Source organism: Thamnophis sirtalis, unplaced genomic scaffold, assembly GCF_051295495.1.
Source record: "Thamnophis sirtalis isolate CommonGarterSnake01/CBP01778 unplaced genomic scaffold, rThaSir2_p1.2 scaffold_3, whole genome shotgun sequence".
Taxonomy (NCBI): Eukaryota; Metazoa; Chordata; class Lepidosauria; order Squamata; family Natricidae; genus Thamnophis; species Thamnophis sirtalis.
The window spans coordinates 125963206-125980998 of record NW_028261383.1 but is presented as its reverse complement, the minus strand read 5'-3'; the positions used below and the strand labels follow the sequence as shown (position 1 = coordinate 125980998).

The following is a 17793-nucleotide window of genomic DNA, read 5'->3' as shown; positions in this document are numbered from 1 at the left end:
AGTAGTCCATCACTACAGGTAGAAAGTTTTTCACATAGGTAACATTCCTGAGTTGATATGGACTGGAGGTTGTAAGATGGATGTCATTCAATTGTTTGATGCCCAGGTCAGGATCAGAATCCTAATTTACACACTGCTTTCATTGTTTCCCTTCCATGCTTACTATTTCTCCTCTTTTATACAGCATTCCCTTGCTCAGTAAGGTTCATTCATATGCCAAGATTCCTCCCACGCTTCGTGGATTGTACGTTAGTATTTCTGTTTCTGCCATATGTTCATCACCAGCCATTCTTATAAGTTGTTCAGCCATATTGGGTAGTGTCATAATCACTGAAATGTATTCTCTTAATGGCACAGGTGTCCAACTTTCCGCGTCCGTTGCCATCATGTGATGTATCGCAACTTTCTTCCCCTTTATGGAGCCGGTGTGGGCATGGCCTGCACATCATGCATTTGACCCAGGGGCCGCCAGTTTGATACACCTGCGTGGCATCGGCCATTTTTTCTTCCATCCTTAGGCCATGATTTCCATAGCCTTATCCTGTTTCTGTACCCACACACAGAGGAAAGGAAGAAAAACAAGATAAAAAGTATTCCCTTACTTTGTTCTATTGCCACAGAAAAAGGGATGGGCTCTGCAAAGAGTTCCTAGTGATTTTTTTCTTTTCTTTTCCTAACCTTGATGTGTTAACATGCATGAAAACAGTCTTTGCTAGCCTGTTTCCCTGAAAATAAGACCTTCCCGGATAATAAGCCCAATTGAGCTTTTGAGTGCATGCCCTAAACTAAGCCCTCCCCTGAAAATAAGCCCTCCCTGAAAATACTACAACACAGCAGCAGCCATGAGATGACCAAACTCGCCGTCTCCTGCACCTCAAAAATAATAAGACCTCCACAAAAATTAGGTCAAGGCCTGATTTCCGGAGTCAAAAGAAAATAGGACCCTGTCAGCTAGCATCAGGTTATTGTGTTTTCCCCGAAAATAAGACCCTGTATGGTATCCTGATGCTAGTTGATTCTGATTACAACTTCCTGATCTGGAAGCCTATTTGGAAGATCCCAGGTCAGGGAAATCAAAGTAACAAACAAAATTCCATGGTACTTTGAAATAAGCCCCCCCCCAACAATAAATAGAAGTTTTTAAAGTTAGCACACTTCCCTCACTTATAACAGAAAGATCATCTGATTTATAACAAAAAAGGCAAATTTTCTACAGAAGCTGAATAAGGATAAGATTGGAAGTGTGGGCTTTGGCAGCAGGGACAATTGATCTAATGCAATTTTTCGGGAATATTTGCTACTCTGAGAACACACGATGAACTCTAAAGGAAATTGGCTGCCACTAATTTCTTACTCAGTCAAAATAACTGCTTTAGCAAGTGGGGTTCTGAACTCACATTTACTAGATGAGGTTGTTCATTGCCATCCTCTCTCTCTTACCCTCTATGCTATTATTAGCAGCCCCTTGATTAGTTTGCTCTTTTGGGTGGGCATGTGGGATTTAAAACTAAAACTGTTCAGCTCTGCAGAATCTATGGATATTCTTGGAAATAATACTGTATTTTGAAAACTGGTGCTAATCAAAATATGTATTTTGTTTAATGTTTTTTTTTTAAAGAAAAGGATGAAAAATTGTTCATGAGTGTTAAGGAAAGTTTTTGCAACCACAATGAATTCACAGATAACAGGTTGGTGTACTTGACAATATAGTATGCTGATGTTTGTTTTGCAATAGAAATTTGAATTGAGACAGAAGGTTTATGACTGTTTGGTAAAAAGGTATTTTAAATTATGATACTTCAATATATGAGTACCCTGCATTCTGTTCTAATGTTGACGCTTCCACAGTGTCAATATGTCACAACACCTGCATATCTCTGAACGGCTATGTGATAACACAAATCTTCTGTATTGAGTTTGATGGGCATTTCTTTCCCAGGTGGAGATCCAGAGACTACATGCCAGTGTGGAAAACCAGGTCCTGATATTGGTAGAAGACCATCAGAAACATAGAGCAAGAGTGAATTACCTTATGGTGAGCTGCAAGTGAGAAAAGTGGATGAAAGAAATTTGGAGCTTCTCAGTTGAGGTTGGGGGCAAAACTATTTCCCCAACAGCAAGTAAATCAGAAGATAGTAACAGATACGACTGAAACTAGCAACTATACCAGAACTGCATGTCCAACCATTAAGATGCCTGCTACAATTTTCACAGATGAGCCAACTGTACATGACAGTGTTTGCCAATCTTGGCAGCTTGAAGATGTGTAGACTTCAACTCCCAGAATTCCCCAGCCAAACATGTCTGATTGGGGATTTCTGGGAGTTGAATTACACACATATTCAAATTGCCAAAGTTGGAAAACACATACTTATAGTATGACATGATGATGATGATGATAGCAATAGCAATAGCAATAGCAGTAGACTTATATACTGCTTCATAGGGCTTTCAGCCCTCTCTAAGCGGTTTACAGAGAGTCAGCATATTGCCCCCAACAATCTGGGTCCTCATTTTACCCACCTCGGAAGGATGGAAGGCTGAGTCAACCCTGAGCCGGTGAGATTTGAACCGCTGAACTGCTGATCTAGCAGTAGCCTGCAGTGCTGCATTTAACCACTGCGCCACCTCGGCTCTTGATGATGATGATGATGATGATGATGATGATGATGATGATGATGATGATGATGATGATATAAGTATGGCAACTTTTTTAGAAGGCAATGGTGTTATTTCCAATCAAAGAAAATTAGCAGTTCAACTGGCATACTTTCTTTCTTTCTTTTTTTTTCCCTTGTAAATGTGTTTTATTTTCCATTTTTATTTTCGTACAGTCACATATATACTGTGCACAACCGGGGCCATATAACATTAAACAATAAACACAGACATTCCTCTTGTCAATAATACCCCCCAAAATAGAAACCCAATGTACCTCTTCAACCCTCCATACACCCTTTCTTTCGCCCCCCTCCAACTTTCCATCTTCCCTCCGTCATTCCCCTCTACCCTACTTCCCCTCCCCCTCTCCCACTCCTCTCTCCCGACACACTCCCTCCCTTCCTTCTCACCCTCCCTCCAATCCTCTCTCCCACCCTCTCTACCCCTCTTTCTTCTATCCCTCTACTCCTCCCTTCGGTGTATTTCTACTATCTATTAATATATTCAGCTTGTCCTATTTTAACACTGGAATTAAAGAGCAACAGTATACATGTGCAATCGCGTTACCTTGAAATCTGACACATACTATATATCCCTCCTCCCCCCCAAGACCCCACCTCCCTTCCCCCCCCCCGACTTCCCAGAGCCCGTACATGGTATAGATTTTTAACAAACACAGTCTAAAATATATTAAGACAAGGGAAATTTTTTTTAAAAAGTCAATAACATCTCTGTGTTGAACTCAGCTTCTTCCTGTTGCACTAACTTTGAGCAGTTTAGATTATTCCTAATCTTAAACATAGGCTATCTGGAATTTCTTAGTCCCGTATTTGTTTTGTGTATAGTCAATCCATTTTTCCAGTCTCGTTTATATCTCTCATTTGAATGGTCTTTAAGATATGCCGATATTTTAGCCATCTCGGCTAGGTTTGTAACTTTCAATGTCCATTCTTGAGTTGTAGGCAAGTCTTCCTTCTTCCATATTGCGCCACCAACAGTCTTGCTGCTGTTATTAGATGCAGAACCAAGTTAGTCTCTACCGCTGTAAAGTCAGTACATACACCTAGTAAAAATAACTGAGGAGTAAACTTTATCCTTCTTTTAAAGATATTTTGCATGATCCACCACATTTTTATCCAAAATGCCTTAACCTTTTGACAAGTCCACCATATATGAAAATATGTAGCATCGAGAGAACCACATCTCCAACATTTAGGCTGTACATTCGGATACATAGAAGCCAGCTTTTTAGGATCTAAATGCCATCTATAAAACATCTTATAAAAATTTTCTCTCAGGTTTTGTGCTTGTGTAAATTTCACATTTCTTACCCATATTCTTTCCCACGTGTCCAACATTATTGGTTCTTCAATATTCTGAGCCCACTTTATCATACAATCTTTAACCAATTCCATTTCCGAATCCATCTGTATTAGTACATTATATATCCTCTTTATATGCATTAAACTTTGATCTCTTATTTGTTTAAACAAATAATCCTCAACTTGGATAAAATCAGTTTTTTGGTCTATTTTCCACCTGGCCTGTAATTGGCCAGACTGGAACCATGTTTGAACTACCGTATTTTCACGACTATAAGCCGCACTGAAAATCCTAAAATTTGATCAAAAACCGGCAGTGCGGCTTATAACCCGGTGCGCTTTATATGTGAAAAAAGATCGAAAATCTCTCCCTCCCGACGCTCAAACTTGAAGCTCGCAAGCATGCACACGTCCCTCGGGTCTCTCCCTTCAACCTTGCTACTTTCTGAGTCAAAGACCGGGGGGGCGAGCAGAGAGCCACCCAGCTCCCAGCCCCTATAGACTGGGCTGTTCCGTCCCCCCCGCCACCGCAAGAAGGGACGGCAGACCGGCGCAGCCCTTCAGGATTTGCCGGCGCCGAGCACCCCATCCGCCCCGGCAGTCGCCCTGCCTAACTCCGCTCCGTGCCCCAGCCGGCTCTGCGCTGCCGGTCAAGGGCGCGCGGGTGGCCGGTGCGGCGCCGGTCTTCCCAGCACACCACGCCGGCCGGGCAAGAGCCGGGAGAGCAGCGGAGCCCGAAGCCTCCCGCGCCAGAAACGTCCCGCTAGCCGACGCCTGCCACGTGCGCCCACCCGCCCACCTCGGGGACCGCAACCCGGGCGCCCTGCCCGCCCCCGTCCCCCCCCGCCTGGCTCACCAATGCGGATGACATGGGGCATGCCGCGGCAGGCGTGCAGCCAGAGGACTCCGAGCAGGGCGGCGGCGGCGGCAGCGGAGGCGCAGGAGTGGGCCAGCGGCGGGCGCGGGGCATGGCAGTAGGTCAGCATCCTGGGCGGGCGGGCGGCGGGCAAGGCGCGGGAGGCGGAGAGGACAGAGCGACCGGAGCGCCGCCGCCGCCCGGTTCGGCTTCCCTGGGCGCGGCGCCCCAGGCCCCCGCGCTGGCGATCTCCCGGGGTGGCGAGGCTGCGTGGGGCCGCTCAACGGAGGAAGGCGGCCGCCTGGCGGGAGAGGCTCGGCCGAAAGGTGCCGGGGCTGGAGCCGCAGACCCAGGCATGCCTTCCGCCCGAGAAGTCCTGCCCCTTCATCCCCGAAGGCCGGCGCGCGGTGAGGGGGGCCGGCATGGGGGCGAAAGTACTTTGCACATGCTCCACGGTCGCCGCGCTCTCCGTCCCAGCCTTCGCCGAAGCCGGCGGGCTGCCTCCCGAAGAAGCTCCCGGAGCGTCCCAAGCCAGAAAATGCCCCAACTCGGGCAGACGGAGTTCCAGTTGCAACCTGCGCACGTGATTCGATGAGGAACCAAGGGGAGCCGGGTCTCTGAGCGCGGCTTATAACCCGGTGCGCTTTATATGTGAAAAAAGTTTGAAAAATTAACATTAACTGATACTGCGGCTTATAATCCGGTGCGGCTTATGGTCGTGAAAATACGGTACCTTCTCCTCTTTCAGTACCTCTAAAGATTTTAGTTGTAGAACCCCTCTCTCCAAAGTGAGAAGTTGTCTGTAGGTGGTTCTATCCTGTTTTTGTGCTATATTCATATTTTCAATTGCATGTCTAGGAATTGCCCACACGGGTAACTTATCATTTAATTTATATTGATATTTTTTCCAGACCCACAGTAAAGCATTTCTTAAGATATGACTTTTAAAATTCTTATCCAATTTTTTGTTGAATAACAAGTAAGCATGCCAACCATATACCAGATCGTGTCCCTCGATATTCAGTATTCTATCGTTGGTTAAATGGGTCCAATCACTAATTGCGGATAGCGCCACTGCATCATAATATAATTTTAGGTTAGGTAATTTCAAGCCTCCTCTCTCGCGTACATCTTGCATTATTTTCATCTTTACCCTCGGCTTCTTTCCGGCCCATACAAATTTGTTGATACCCTTCTGCCATTCTAAAAGATTCACATCTTTTTTAAGTATAGGTAACATTTGAAAAAGAAATAAAAATTTTGGTAAAATGTTCATTTTCACTGCCGCTATCCTACCCAGCAAAGATAAGTGCAATTTCTCCCATTTTTTCATCTCTTATCTGTATACTCCGCCAAAGTGGTTCATAATTGTGCTTATATAATTTCCCGTTTGAGGCTAAAATATTGACCCCAAGATATTTGACTTTTTTAACTACCTCACATCCTAGCATCCCTCCTAGTTCTTCCTTTTGTTTAGTATTCATATTTATAGCTAATATTTTGGTTTTTCCTAAATTTATTTTAAAACCAGACACTTGACCATATTGATTAATCGTATTCATTAAAACCATACTAGATTCCTGCGGTTGTTCCAATATTATGACCAAATCATCCGCAAAGCGCGGAGTCTGTATTCTTGCTGCCTAATCTTGATCCCCTTTAGACCATCCAAGCCCCGTATTTTATTCAACAATACTTCCAAAGTTATAATGAACAATAGTGGGGATAAAGGACAGCCCTGTCTTGTACCTTTTCTGATTTGAAAAGGGTCTGTTAAACTTCCGTTGACTATGATTTGAGCTGTTTGCTGTTGGTATATTGCTTTAATTGACCGTAAAAAGCTATCTCCTATCTGCATTTTTTGCAATATCTTCAACAGAAATTGCCAATTAACTCGATCAAAGGCCTTCTCAGCATCCAGAAATATGAACGCAGCAGGGATTTGGTTGTTCTTTCCCAAATATTCTAATGCATTAATGATTAGTCTAACATTACTCTTCATCTGTCTCCCCTGTATAAAACCTGTTTGGTCGGTATGTATCAATTGTTGAATAACCAGCATTAACCTATTTGCTAGTATTTTAGTAAAAATTTTATAATCTACATTAAGTAATGAGATAGGTCTATAATTTTTTGGTTGGGTAGTATCTTGATCTTCTTTGGGTATCAAAGATATAAATGCTGTCTTCCAAGATGGGGGCATTTTACCTTCCGTTTGAATTTTATTAAATAGTTCTCTTAAGAGGTTCTACCATTTCTAACTGTAAGTTTTTATAGTAAACCACTGTCAAGCCATCTGTGCCTGGCGCTTTCCCTAACTTTAGTTGTTTGATTACCTGCAAGATTTCCCCTGAGGTTATTGGTTGGTTCAACTTTTGCCTGTACTCTTCTCTAACTAGGGGTATTTTCTCTTTATCTAAGTATTTGTCTATATCTAAACCCTTAATTTTGTCCCCTCTATACAATTCTGTAAAAAATTCCTGAAATGCCTTTTGAATCTCCTGTTGAAACACCTCCTTCCCTCTATAACTCAATTTGGTTACATTTCGAATTTTCCTTTTTTTCCTAATCTGATAAGCTAACCATCTGCCCGGTTTATTTGCATTACAAAAAGTGTTGTGTTTTGCATATAATAAACTAGTGGCTACCTGGTCAGAGATCAACATATCAAATTGGGATTTTAATATGGTAATTGCTTCCTTAACCTTTGTATCGCCTGGATTCAATGTTAACTCCAACTCTTTCCCTTTAATTTCCTCTTCCAATTCTTTTCGTTTTTGCCCTTGTTTATGTCTATGTATTTTTTTAATATTCATCAGTACTCCTCTCATATACGCTTTGCTTGCATCCCATACAAATTCCATGGGTGTGCCCTTATTCATATTCAGAACAAAGTATTCAGATAACAATTTTTTACAATCATTAATGTACTTTTCATATCTGAATAAGTTTTCATTCAGCCTCCAAGATCTTCTTGCCTGCACTACCCTTCCCAATTCCATCCAATTCCATAACTGGGTTATGATCCGAGAGGACCCTCGCCGCAATCTTTTGTCTTCTTCACCCTAGAAAGTAAATCATTAGTGATTAGTATAAAATCAATCCTTGAAAAGGATTGATGTCTATCAGAAAAGAAGGTGAAATCATATTCCTCTGCGTTTCTTTCTCGCCAAATATCTGTCAATTCAAAGTCATCCATCATGTCAAAAAAAGGTTTGGGTAACTTAGCTCGGATTTTAGTATTTGGGCGAGAGGTCTTCTTATCTCTTTTAGTGTCAATCACGCCGTTCCAGTCACCCAATAGTGATTAATACTAATAACTTAGTATACGATAAGACTTATAGTATATAGTATACTATATACCCAATAGTATACGATAAGACTTATAGTCCCACTGTACTAATTTAGCATGAAGATTTCTATAGAATCTGTCTTGCTGTTGATTAGGAGCATAAATTCCCAAAAGTAATGTCTTTTTCCCTTCTAAGATTAAGTCGAGTGCAATATATCTTCCAAAGGGATCTGCTTCAATTAGTTCAGCCTTAATGTCTTTTCTTAAGTATACAACTATACCATTTTTCTTTTCCGTAGCAGAGGTCACAAAATGTTGACCAAGTTTGGGGTTAAACCAATATTTTGGATCAGTTGATTTGATATGAGTTTCTTGCAGACAAATTATATCATTCTTGAACTGTTTAAGATAGTGAAATATTTTCTTTCTCTTCTGTGGAGAGTTCAGTCCATTGACATTCCATGTCAAAATCTTAGTTGTCATTTTTGGTTGCCTGAAGCTTTTTTAGAGCCTCCTGCATGGCCTGTTTAACCTTTGGCCTAGCTCCTCCCATGGCTTCTGAGCTTGTTGCTGTAACTCCTTGATCAATGGCCGGTGATGGTTGAGGTTGTTGCATTGTAGCTTGTTTTTCCATTCGTCTGGTAGTCATACTGCTAGGTCTTTGTTCCATGACACCTTGCCCTTCCGGGAGGGGGAAATGGTGCATCTTGTCTGGTAGTTGTGTGGTTTGCTGTCTATCTTGTCCTTCTCGTGGTCTTTCTCCAGATCCAGATGATGCAGGGTGTCCCACCTTCAGAATATTGAAATTGAAATCTCGAGCTTTCCATACAGAGTTGAGACAATATCTTTGCTTGTCAAATGTAATTATAATACCAAATGGCACATCCCATCTATACTGTATCTGACGGTTTCTGAGTTCTTCCACTAGAAAGGCATAGTCTCTCCTGGCTCTTAGCATTTGAGGTGGTATTTCTTTCAAGACAATCAAATCCTGGCCGCCAATTTGAAGCCTGGTGTTATAGGACTCTTGTAGTATCATGTTTTTGAACTCTCTTGTGGCGAAGTATATGACTACATCTCAGGGGAGTTGCTTCTGCTTTGCCGCCCAAGAGTTAACACGATAAATGTTATCAATCTGCCAGTCAAAGTTGGACCCCGGTCTTCCCGCCAGACGGTCAAAAGCCTCTGAAAAAATCTGTTTCAAGTTCTCCTGTTTATCCTCACGCAACCCCCTGCGAGCTCTATCTGCCTGTACTGTATCATAATAATTTGTTTTTCAGCGTTTTCAACTTTTTGTTGCACCACCTCAGTTTTGGATGTCAAATTGGTATTAGCTTCATTAAGAACCTCTAGGTTATCTTCAATTCCAGAAACATGTTCTGTCAATACAGTTACAAGTCCCAGCATATCATCATTTATTTTGGCAATCCTAGTATCAAGTTTATCATATAAATCCATCTTAAACTCTTTTAAATCATCCCTTATCTCCTCTTTGAATTGTCTGAAGGTTTCCAAAAAAAGTTCTTTCATTAGCACATCTCCAGTAGGGGGCAACTTTATGCCAGGTATCGGGGATGTGCTTCTAGGAGGAGGAGGAGGTTTCCCCCCCGGATTTAATTTTGATGCCATTATAAATCTTATCTTCAAGCAATTAATCAAACTCTACTACTGGCTCGCTATGCAGCTTACGAAAAAAAAAGAGTATTAAATCACCCCTTTATTAGCTCTTTAGAAAAGGGGGGAAAAAGACATTGTAACAAAGCAGCTCGGCATATTCAGCGCCATTTTTGACTTCTCTATATCAGAAATATATATTAACAAAGTTGATAAGAAAGTCTTGTAAACTCTTCAGAGAAGTGAAACTAATTAGTAAGAAACTGCCGGCCGGCTGTTCCTCCCTTTGATCTTTTTTATCACTGTTCTTTGCAGAAGAATTAGGAATGTGGCATTGTTACGGAGAATGCACAATCGCCATTTTAGGAGCTATTTTAAAAAAAAAAAAAAAAAAACCAAGTACACAAAGGAAGCTCTTGTAAAAAATGAAGCTAGGATTTTTTTAAAAAAGCAGATAAAGTTCTCAGATACGGACTCTGCTTGTATTAAATTCAGATAAATAGTTCAAATATTGTCCTAAGTGGAGGTATCTTACTTTGAGCTGTAAAAAAAAACAGCTAGGGATTTCCGGCACGGAGATAATGATTCAGCCTCGGTTGGCCCCCCTTCTCTTCGCAGTCAAAAAGGCTGCAAACTTCAAAGGAAAAAGCTCTTACCAGCTGGATCTCTCTCCCCCTCTTCTTTGCCTGAAGAGTCAGGTATCTGCCAGATGTTTAGGCAGATAACACGACCAGAAACCCAGGGGCAGCTCTGTTAAGCTGCCACCATCAGCAAGGTCCCGCCCAGGAAGTCAACTGGCATACTTTCTTTTGACAAGGTCTTTCTCCCCCCACCCCACCTCCCCCCAATATCAGGCAATATAGAAACATGTAATGCCAAGCAGTAGGGTCAGGGAGAGGAAGAAAGAATAGTGAATTTTCAACCTAAAGTCAGGAATATGGTTTATAAAAAGGATCTTTATTAAATCATTCAGTTCTGGCTCTAAATCACCTAACTACTTAAATAAAAAAATAATAATGTAGTATGTCAAATAATTGTGATCCTTATTGCTATTCTTTCCCTGTAGTGATATCTCCTTATGGATTCTGAAGTCACTAGCTTCACAGGTATCTTTGGATACTCTTAACTAGTGATCCTAAGGCTAAAAGCCAATGCTGAATATGTTCTACCTTGCTCTAATTCCATGAAGGTAAATTGGTGCTGCCAATATATTTTGATCTTCAAGCCAAATGGCTAGTAGCAAACAGAGAATTAGTTTTAACATATATACATGCACCTACTTTAACACTTGTCTTTAACACTTGCAACTAATCTGAGAATTTCAGTTGCATGTATTGTGAAAGTTACTTTATATTGAATCTAAACTTTGATCCATTACTAGCTGGCAGCAATTTTATTTTTTAGATTTCAGGGTAAACCTTCTCCAGTAACCCTGTAGTTAGAAAGGACTAAACCTGAGACATTCTTCATTCAAACACTGAAAGAAAACTTTCCCTTATTAAGAGTTGTTCCAGATGGGCTAGATTTGGAACCAGTTGAACTTTCTTCCCCTCCACTTTCACGTGTGTGTGTGTGTGTGTGTGTGTGTGTGTGTGTGTGATTGTGCCAGATCCTGTCTACCTCTTGCTTCAATTTAGACAGATGGAAGATATCAATTTTCTAAAAAACATAACAGGAGAAAACTAGAACCTGATGTTATCCTGAGATCTGATGATGAGCTGTGGGTGGTGCAGTGGTTAGAGTGCAGTATTGCAGGCTATTTCTGCTGACTACCGGTTGCCTGCAATTTGGCAGTTCAAATCTCACCAGGCTCAAGGTTGACTCATCCTTCCATTCTTCCGAGGTGGGTAAAATGAGGACCCAGATTGTTGGGGGTGATATGCTGACTCTGTGAACCACTTAGAGAGGGCTATAAAGCACTGTAAAGCGGTATACAAGTCTAAGTGCTATTACTATGAGTCATAGGAACACAAGGAAGACAATCTCATTTCTCCAATGGACCCATAGGTGGTTGTTTTTTCTGGAAGAGCCCTAAATCAAGATAGATAATAGATGGACATATGCTATATTTTGTTTTTTCCCCATTCTTTACAGAAAGTGATAAAGAATACCAGAGATGAAGTTAGTTGGGCCTTTACAGAAGTATTGAAAGAATTCAAGCAACTGCAGGCTAAGGTGATGGACTTCATTGATCAAGAGGAAAAGTCAGCTTTACTTGACATGAGGAATTCTATTCAGCGTAGATATGAGCAACTTGCAGATCTTAAGAAGCAGAAACTGTGGCTTGCAAATCTGATGAACGATCCAAGTGACTTTCAATTCTTGCAGGTAAAGTTCACTTTTCACATTGTAAATGAGACCACATTTCCTGGTCAGCTACAATCTGATTAACCATGATTCATTGAATGAAGCATGGTTGATTTTATACACCACAATAAGCAACTTATAGCAATAGCAATAGCAGTTAGACCTATATACTGCTTCATAGGGCTTTCAGCCCTCTCTAAGCGGTTTACAGAGTCAGCATATTGCCCCCAACAACAATCCGGGTCCTCATTTTACCCACCTCGGAAGGATGGAAGGCTGAGTCAACCCTGAGCTGGTGAGATTTGAACAGCCGAACTGCAGAACTGCAGTCAGCTGAAGTAGCCTGCAGTGCTGCATTTAACCACTGCGCCACCTCGGCTCTTACTTGTCAATCAGTTTGGTGCAGTGGTTAAGGCATCATGTTAGAAACCAGGAGACTGTGAGTTCTAGTCCCATCTTAAGCACAAAAATCAACTGGACGACCTTGGGCCAGTCACATTCTCAGCCTTAGGAAGGAGGCAAGAACAAACAAATTCTGAAAAACACACAGTTCTAGGCTACATAAACCGAGAGATAGAATCAAGATCACGTGAAGTGTTAATACCACTTGGTAAGGCCACACTTGGAATACTGCATCCAGTTTTGGTCGCCATGATGTAGAAAAGATGTGGAGACTCGAGAAAGAGTGCAGAGAAGAGCAACAAAGATGATTAGGAGACTGGAGGCTAAAACATGAAAAACGGTTGCAGGAACTGAGTATGTCTAGTTTAATGAAAAGAAAGACTAGGGGAGAAATGATAGCAGTGTTCCAATATCTCAGGGCTTGCCACAAAGAAGAGGGAGTGAAACTATTCTCCAAGGCACCTGAGGGTAGAACAAGAAGCAATGGGTGGAAACTAATCAAGGAGAGAAGCAACTTAGAACTGAGGAGAAATTTCCTGACAGAACAATTAATCAGTGGAAAAACGTGCCTCCAGAAGTTGTGAATGCTCCAACACTGGAAGTCTTTAAGAAGATGTTGGACAGCCATTTGTCTGAAGTGGTGTAGGGTTTCCTGCCTAAGCAGGGGGTTGGACTAGAAGATCTCCAAGGTCCCTTCCAACTCTGCTATTGTATTATATTGTATTTCCAAGGAAACTGCAATGACTAGTCATCTCACACACACACACACACACACACACACACACTCATACACATTAATCCAATAATGAATGATAAGCAATTTTATTCTGATAATTGTACTAAATAATTGTATTAAGTCTTTAAATAATATATCATGAATCAGGACTCCCGAAAGTAGACAGGATAAGTTAGAAAGATTAACTTAAAATGAACATCAATATTTCGTTCATCCAAAATCATAGAATTACTGTACAGAGTTGGATTATGGGGTTGGAGACATTTAAATTCATGTAGTTCTTTAGTTACGATCAGAACTGAGCCCAGAAGTTATTTTGCTAAGCAAGACATTCGTTAAATGAGTTTTGCCCCATTTTATGACTTCTCTTCCCACATTTGTTAAGTGAATGCAGCTTCCCCATTGCCTTTGTTTGCCAGAAGGTTGCAAAAGATGACCACATGATTCCAAGACACTGCAACCATCCTATGTATGAACCAGTTTTCAAGCGCATGAATGTAAATCACATGACCATGGGGATGCTGCAATGGTCATGAGTGTAAAAACTGGTTATGTCGCTTTTTTCAATGCTATTGTAACTTTGAATAGTCACTAGATGTACATGTTGAGGACTACCTGTGCAGTAATCAAATTCGATATCCTGCTCAATTTGATCTGGATCAAAGCATTCTCAACAGATGGCTGACTATCCTCAACTGGAACTTAAACAGTGAATGGAGGTACAGTACCTCAAATAACTGGTCACCCAACTACTCATAGGAAGTTTTTACCAACGTTCCTTTGGACTCTTCCAGTAACTGAAAACTATGATTCCTGAAAACACTCTGACCCCTTTCTTTGCAACACCAAGAAGCTTATCTACATTGCCTCATTGAACCTTCATTAGAATGGGCTGGTAGCTATTTATGGAGGGATAAAATAGGTGACATTACCTTCTCTTAAATCCCCATACAGTATTGAAATAATTTAGGGCACATTTTTCTAGTCTAGACTTTCAATACAGATTTCCCATATGACTGCATATTGCCTCAAGCCTCCTGTTTGTTTTCAGATAGAGCGGTTCAGTTATTTGCAGGATAACTCCAGTTACTCATTGGCTACTTTGCAGAGGCAGCAATTTCAATTTGAGCAACTCAATGTTTAGAATAGAATAGAATAATAGAGTTGGAAGGGACCATGGAGGTCTTCTAGCCCAACCTCCTGCTTAGGCAGGAAACCCTACACCACTTCAGACAAATGATTATCCAACATCTTCTTAAAAACTTTCAGTGTTGGAGCATTCACAACTTCTGGAGGCACGTTTTTCCACTGATTAATTGTTCTAACTGTCAGGAAATTTCTCCTCAGTTCTAGGTTGCTTCTTTCCTTGATTAGTTTCCACCCATTGCTTCTTGTTCTACCCTCAGGTGCTTTGGAGAGTAGTTTGGCTCCCTCTTCTTTGTAGCAACTCCTGAGATATTGGAACACTGCTATCATGTCTCCCCTAGTCCTTCTTTTCATCAAACATTCATTTACCTTTCTCTCTACCTTTTAAAGTTGCCTTTTATCATGCACAAGATATAAAACCTTTGCCTCCAAAATAGAATGTTGCTGGTCCAAAACCTGGTAGAACTGTTTTTAATTACTGCTTTTCTTTCCAATAGCATTTTTGTATTTTTTTTTAAGTCGAGTGATCTCTATTTCACTTTTTGTCCAGGTACCTTAGATACAAGTTCCCAAGTAACCCAGTGTAGTGTTTGCGTTTTGCAGGCTCTAGAAGCACAGTTGTCTCATTTCTGACTCTGGGCATTAGAGAGTGGAAATAGTTATGTAGAAGGGTTTTACAGAACAGGGGGAAAACAGCTAGTTTCCATTCTCTAATATCCAAATCAAGATTTTGCTGAACTGTAAGCTCTCTTCAACACTGTTTGTTACCATAGGACTTCCCAAAAATAAAGGCCATATCTGATTGCTCAGGAGCTTTGATTGGACTGAAATGTGAGGAACTCAGCAGTTTTGTGGGGATTAAACAGACATTGAGTGATTTGAAATCCCAAATTTCAATGATTGGACTCTGCTTCATCAATAAAATCCTCCAGAAGGGTAAGTAAACTGAAATTTGAAACTGATTGTCTCATTCAATTCAATTCATTCAGTTCCTTCATTGTGCATGTTCAAATAAATTAATTTTCACCGCATAATTCAATAATTCCTGTCTCGAAAACAGGAAATCCTTCCAAATGATGTTAGTGGGAAGAAAACATTTGAATGAGGGATGTTGTACTTTGAACACTTTGTTTAAAATAATGCATTTACGCCAAAGGAAAACAACCCTGACATAGTTCCCAAGAAAGAAAGATGCAGAGACAAATAAATAAAAAATAAACACAGGCAAAAATAGAAGAGAATATATGTAGCTCAGGATTGAACTATGGTGCCCTTGGTGCTCTCTTGAGCTTGGTTATTTGCTTGGTTCCTTGATTAGGATATCATTGTCTGTTTCACTTTTCCTGGTATTAATCCTTGTTTATTTTGGTGTAGGCTGCTGAAGGTGTGTTTTGGTCTTTTTGTTTCCCTCTTAAGTTTTTTATTATCTATTTTGAATGGTATGTAAATGTAATTTATTCCTATGTACATATCTCTTGATGGTATAGTGACTAAATTAGTAGAACAGAGAAATACTGTGGATATAATATACTTAGACTTTCATTATATTTATTTTGTACAATGACGATAAAGACTATACCATACTAGACTTCAGCAAGGCATTCGACAAAGTAGACCACAACATACTTCTTTGCAAGGTAGAAAAAAAGTGAGATAGATAGCTTCACCACCAGATAGATTCGCAACTGGCTGACAAACCGTACTCAATGAGTCGTCCAGGGGTGGGTTGCTGCTGGCATTACTGCTGGTTTGGTGCCCGCAAAAAAGTACACATATAAACTGGGTGAAAACCAGGCTTAATAGCAGTGACTGTGAGGGGGATCTTGGAGTCTTAGTGGACAACCAGCTAAATATAAGCTAGGCTGCAGCAGCAGCCAAAAAAGCTAACCCAATTCTAAGTTGCATTAACAGAGGGATACAATCAAGATCAAGTGAGGTACTAATACCACTCTATAAAGCTCTAGTAAGACCACACCTAGAGTACTGCATCCAGTTTTGGTCACCACTATAAAAAAGATGTTGAGACTCTAGAAAAGTGTAGAGAAGAGCAACCTGGATGATTAGGGGACTGGAGACTAAAACTGTTAAATCTGAATGCCAAACTTTTAGGAATTCCCTAGCATTTCTGGATTTAGCTTGGTCTTGGATGCTCAGTTTCCCAGTTGAATCTATGGCTGAGTTTGTTCGTGTGTTGTGAGGTTAAGGAGTTTTCATAATGACTTCTGATTGCTATTTGATGTTCATGGGTGTTCTCTGCTAATCTGTCCGTCCTACCTATTAGCTATCACAGTCCTTATCCCAAAGGTGCTTTTTCAGGAGGCAACTGGAGTTTCTTGTTTTTTTTTTTGAAGACATTTCCCTTCTCCTCCAAGAAGCTTCTTCAGCTCTGACAGGATAGTGGGGAATGGAGGGGCTATCCTGTTAGAGCTGAAGAAGCTTCTTGGAGGAGAAGCGAAATATCTTCAAAGAAAAAAAACAAGAAAGTCCAGTTGCCTCCTGAAAAAAAGCACCTTTGGGACAACCAGGACCGAGATGACTGAGAATCTCTACAGACTGTTACAATCCTTGTATTATATTTTGAAGATGAATCCTGTTTCTTCTTCTTAGACTACTGGAGCATTTGATCTACTTAAGATCTCCCAGAGGGCTTTAGTTGGTTTATCTGCTACAATTTGCCATGTGGATGTAATAGTATGCTTGCAATTTTTGAGATGTTTTTGATATATGGTATTATTCGCTTTTTCATAGCTCTTGCTGATTGTGCTGCAGTGGGTTCAGTGGTCAGGCATTTTTAAAATGACGTTCCATGTCTATTCATTTTGATGGAAGATGTATAGGAAGACCATTTCCTTTTTCCAATATTCTGAACTGCAGCAGTGTATTTAGACACTTGTGGTCTAAATAATGTTTTTACACAGCTCCTCTTAAAGAATGTTGGACTGTTGTTTTGATAATGGAGCGCTTGATTAGTATGGGTTGTGCTTCAACAGATTAGCGATTTTAATTTGCTATCATTTCCGCTGCTGCAAAGGGTATTCAGGAAGGATAGTGTGGTGGTGTTTCCTTTGAAGATGTTGATTGTTTCATGTGTCTCCTCTAGTTCCTTTTTTCATATTATGATGAAGTTGTTGTCTACATACCGCTGCATCCATACTTTGAATTGTATACATGGCAGTGCTAGTTTCTAGACACTGCATTACAGTCTTTGTTATGAGTCCTGAGGGAGATACATTTTTTTAAAAAAAGCGGCTTTAGCCGTCTTTCAACAGATTCACAAATACTTTGGATCTTTGGCCTATTAAAAAAGCCAAGGTTTCAATGCTTTTGTAAAGCAGAGCAGGAATGGAGCAAACAGACCTCTGGGGAATAGTACAGGGAAGACAAAAGCAGTAACAAAAAGGCCATGGCTCTGGGAGGACAGGAGATGGCATTGTTCATTTGAAGGTGCCCATAGTAA

General features: G+C 40.8%; 1 protein-coding gene across 3 annotated transcripts in view; it reads left to right on the top strand.

Moving 5' to 3' along the window:
* Nucleotides 1-17793, top strand: part of LOC106552301 (E3 ubiquitin/ISG15 ligase TRIM25) — a 44364-nt gene that overhangs the window by 4894 nt on the left and 21677 nt on the right. For all 3 annotated transcript variants that reach the window (XM_087709977.1, XM_014070540.2, XM_087709976.1), the window contains 3 exons: nucleotides 1940-2035; nucleotides 11840-12073; nucleotides 15110-15272. In XM_087709977.1, coding sequence (XP_087566103.1) covers nucleotides 1940-2035; nucleotides 11840-12073; nucleotides 15110-15272 — 493 coding nt within the window. The remainder of the gene's footprint in view (nucleotides 1-1939; nucleotides 2036-11839; nucleotides 12074-15109; nucleotides 15273-17793) is intronic.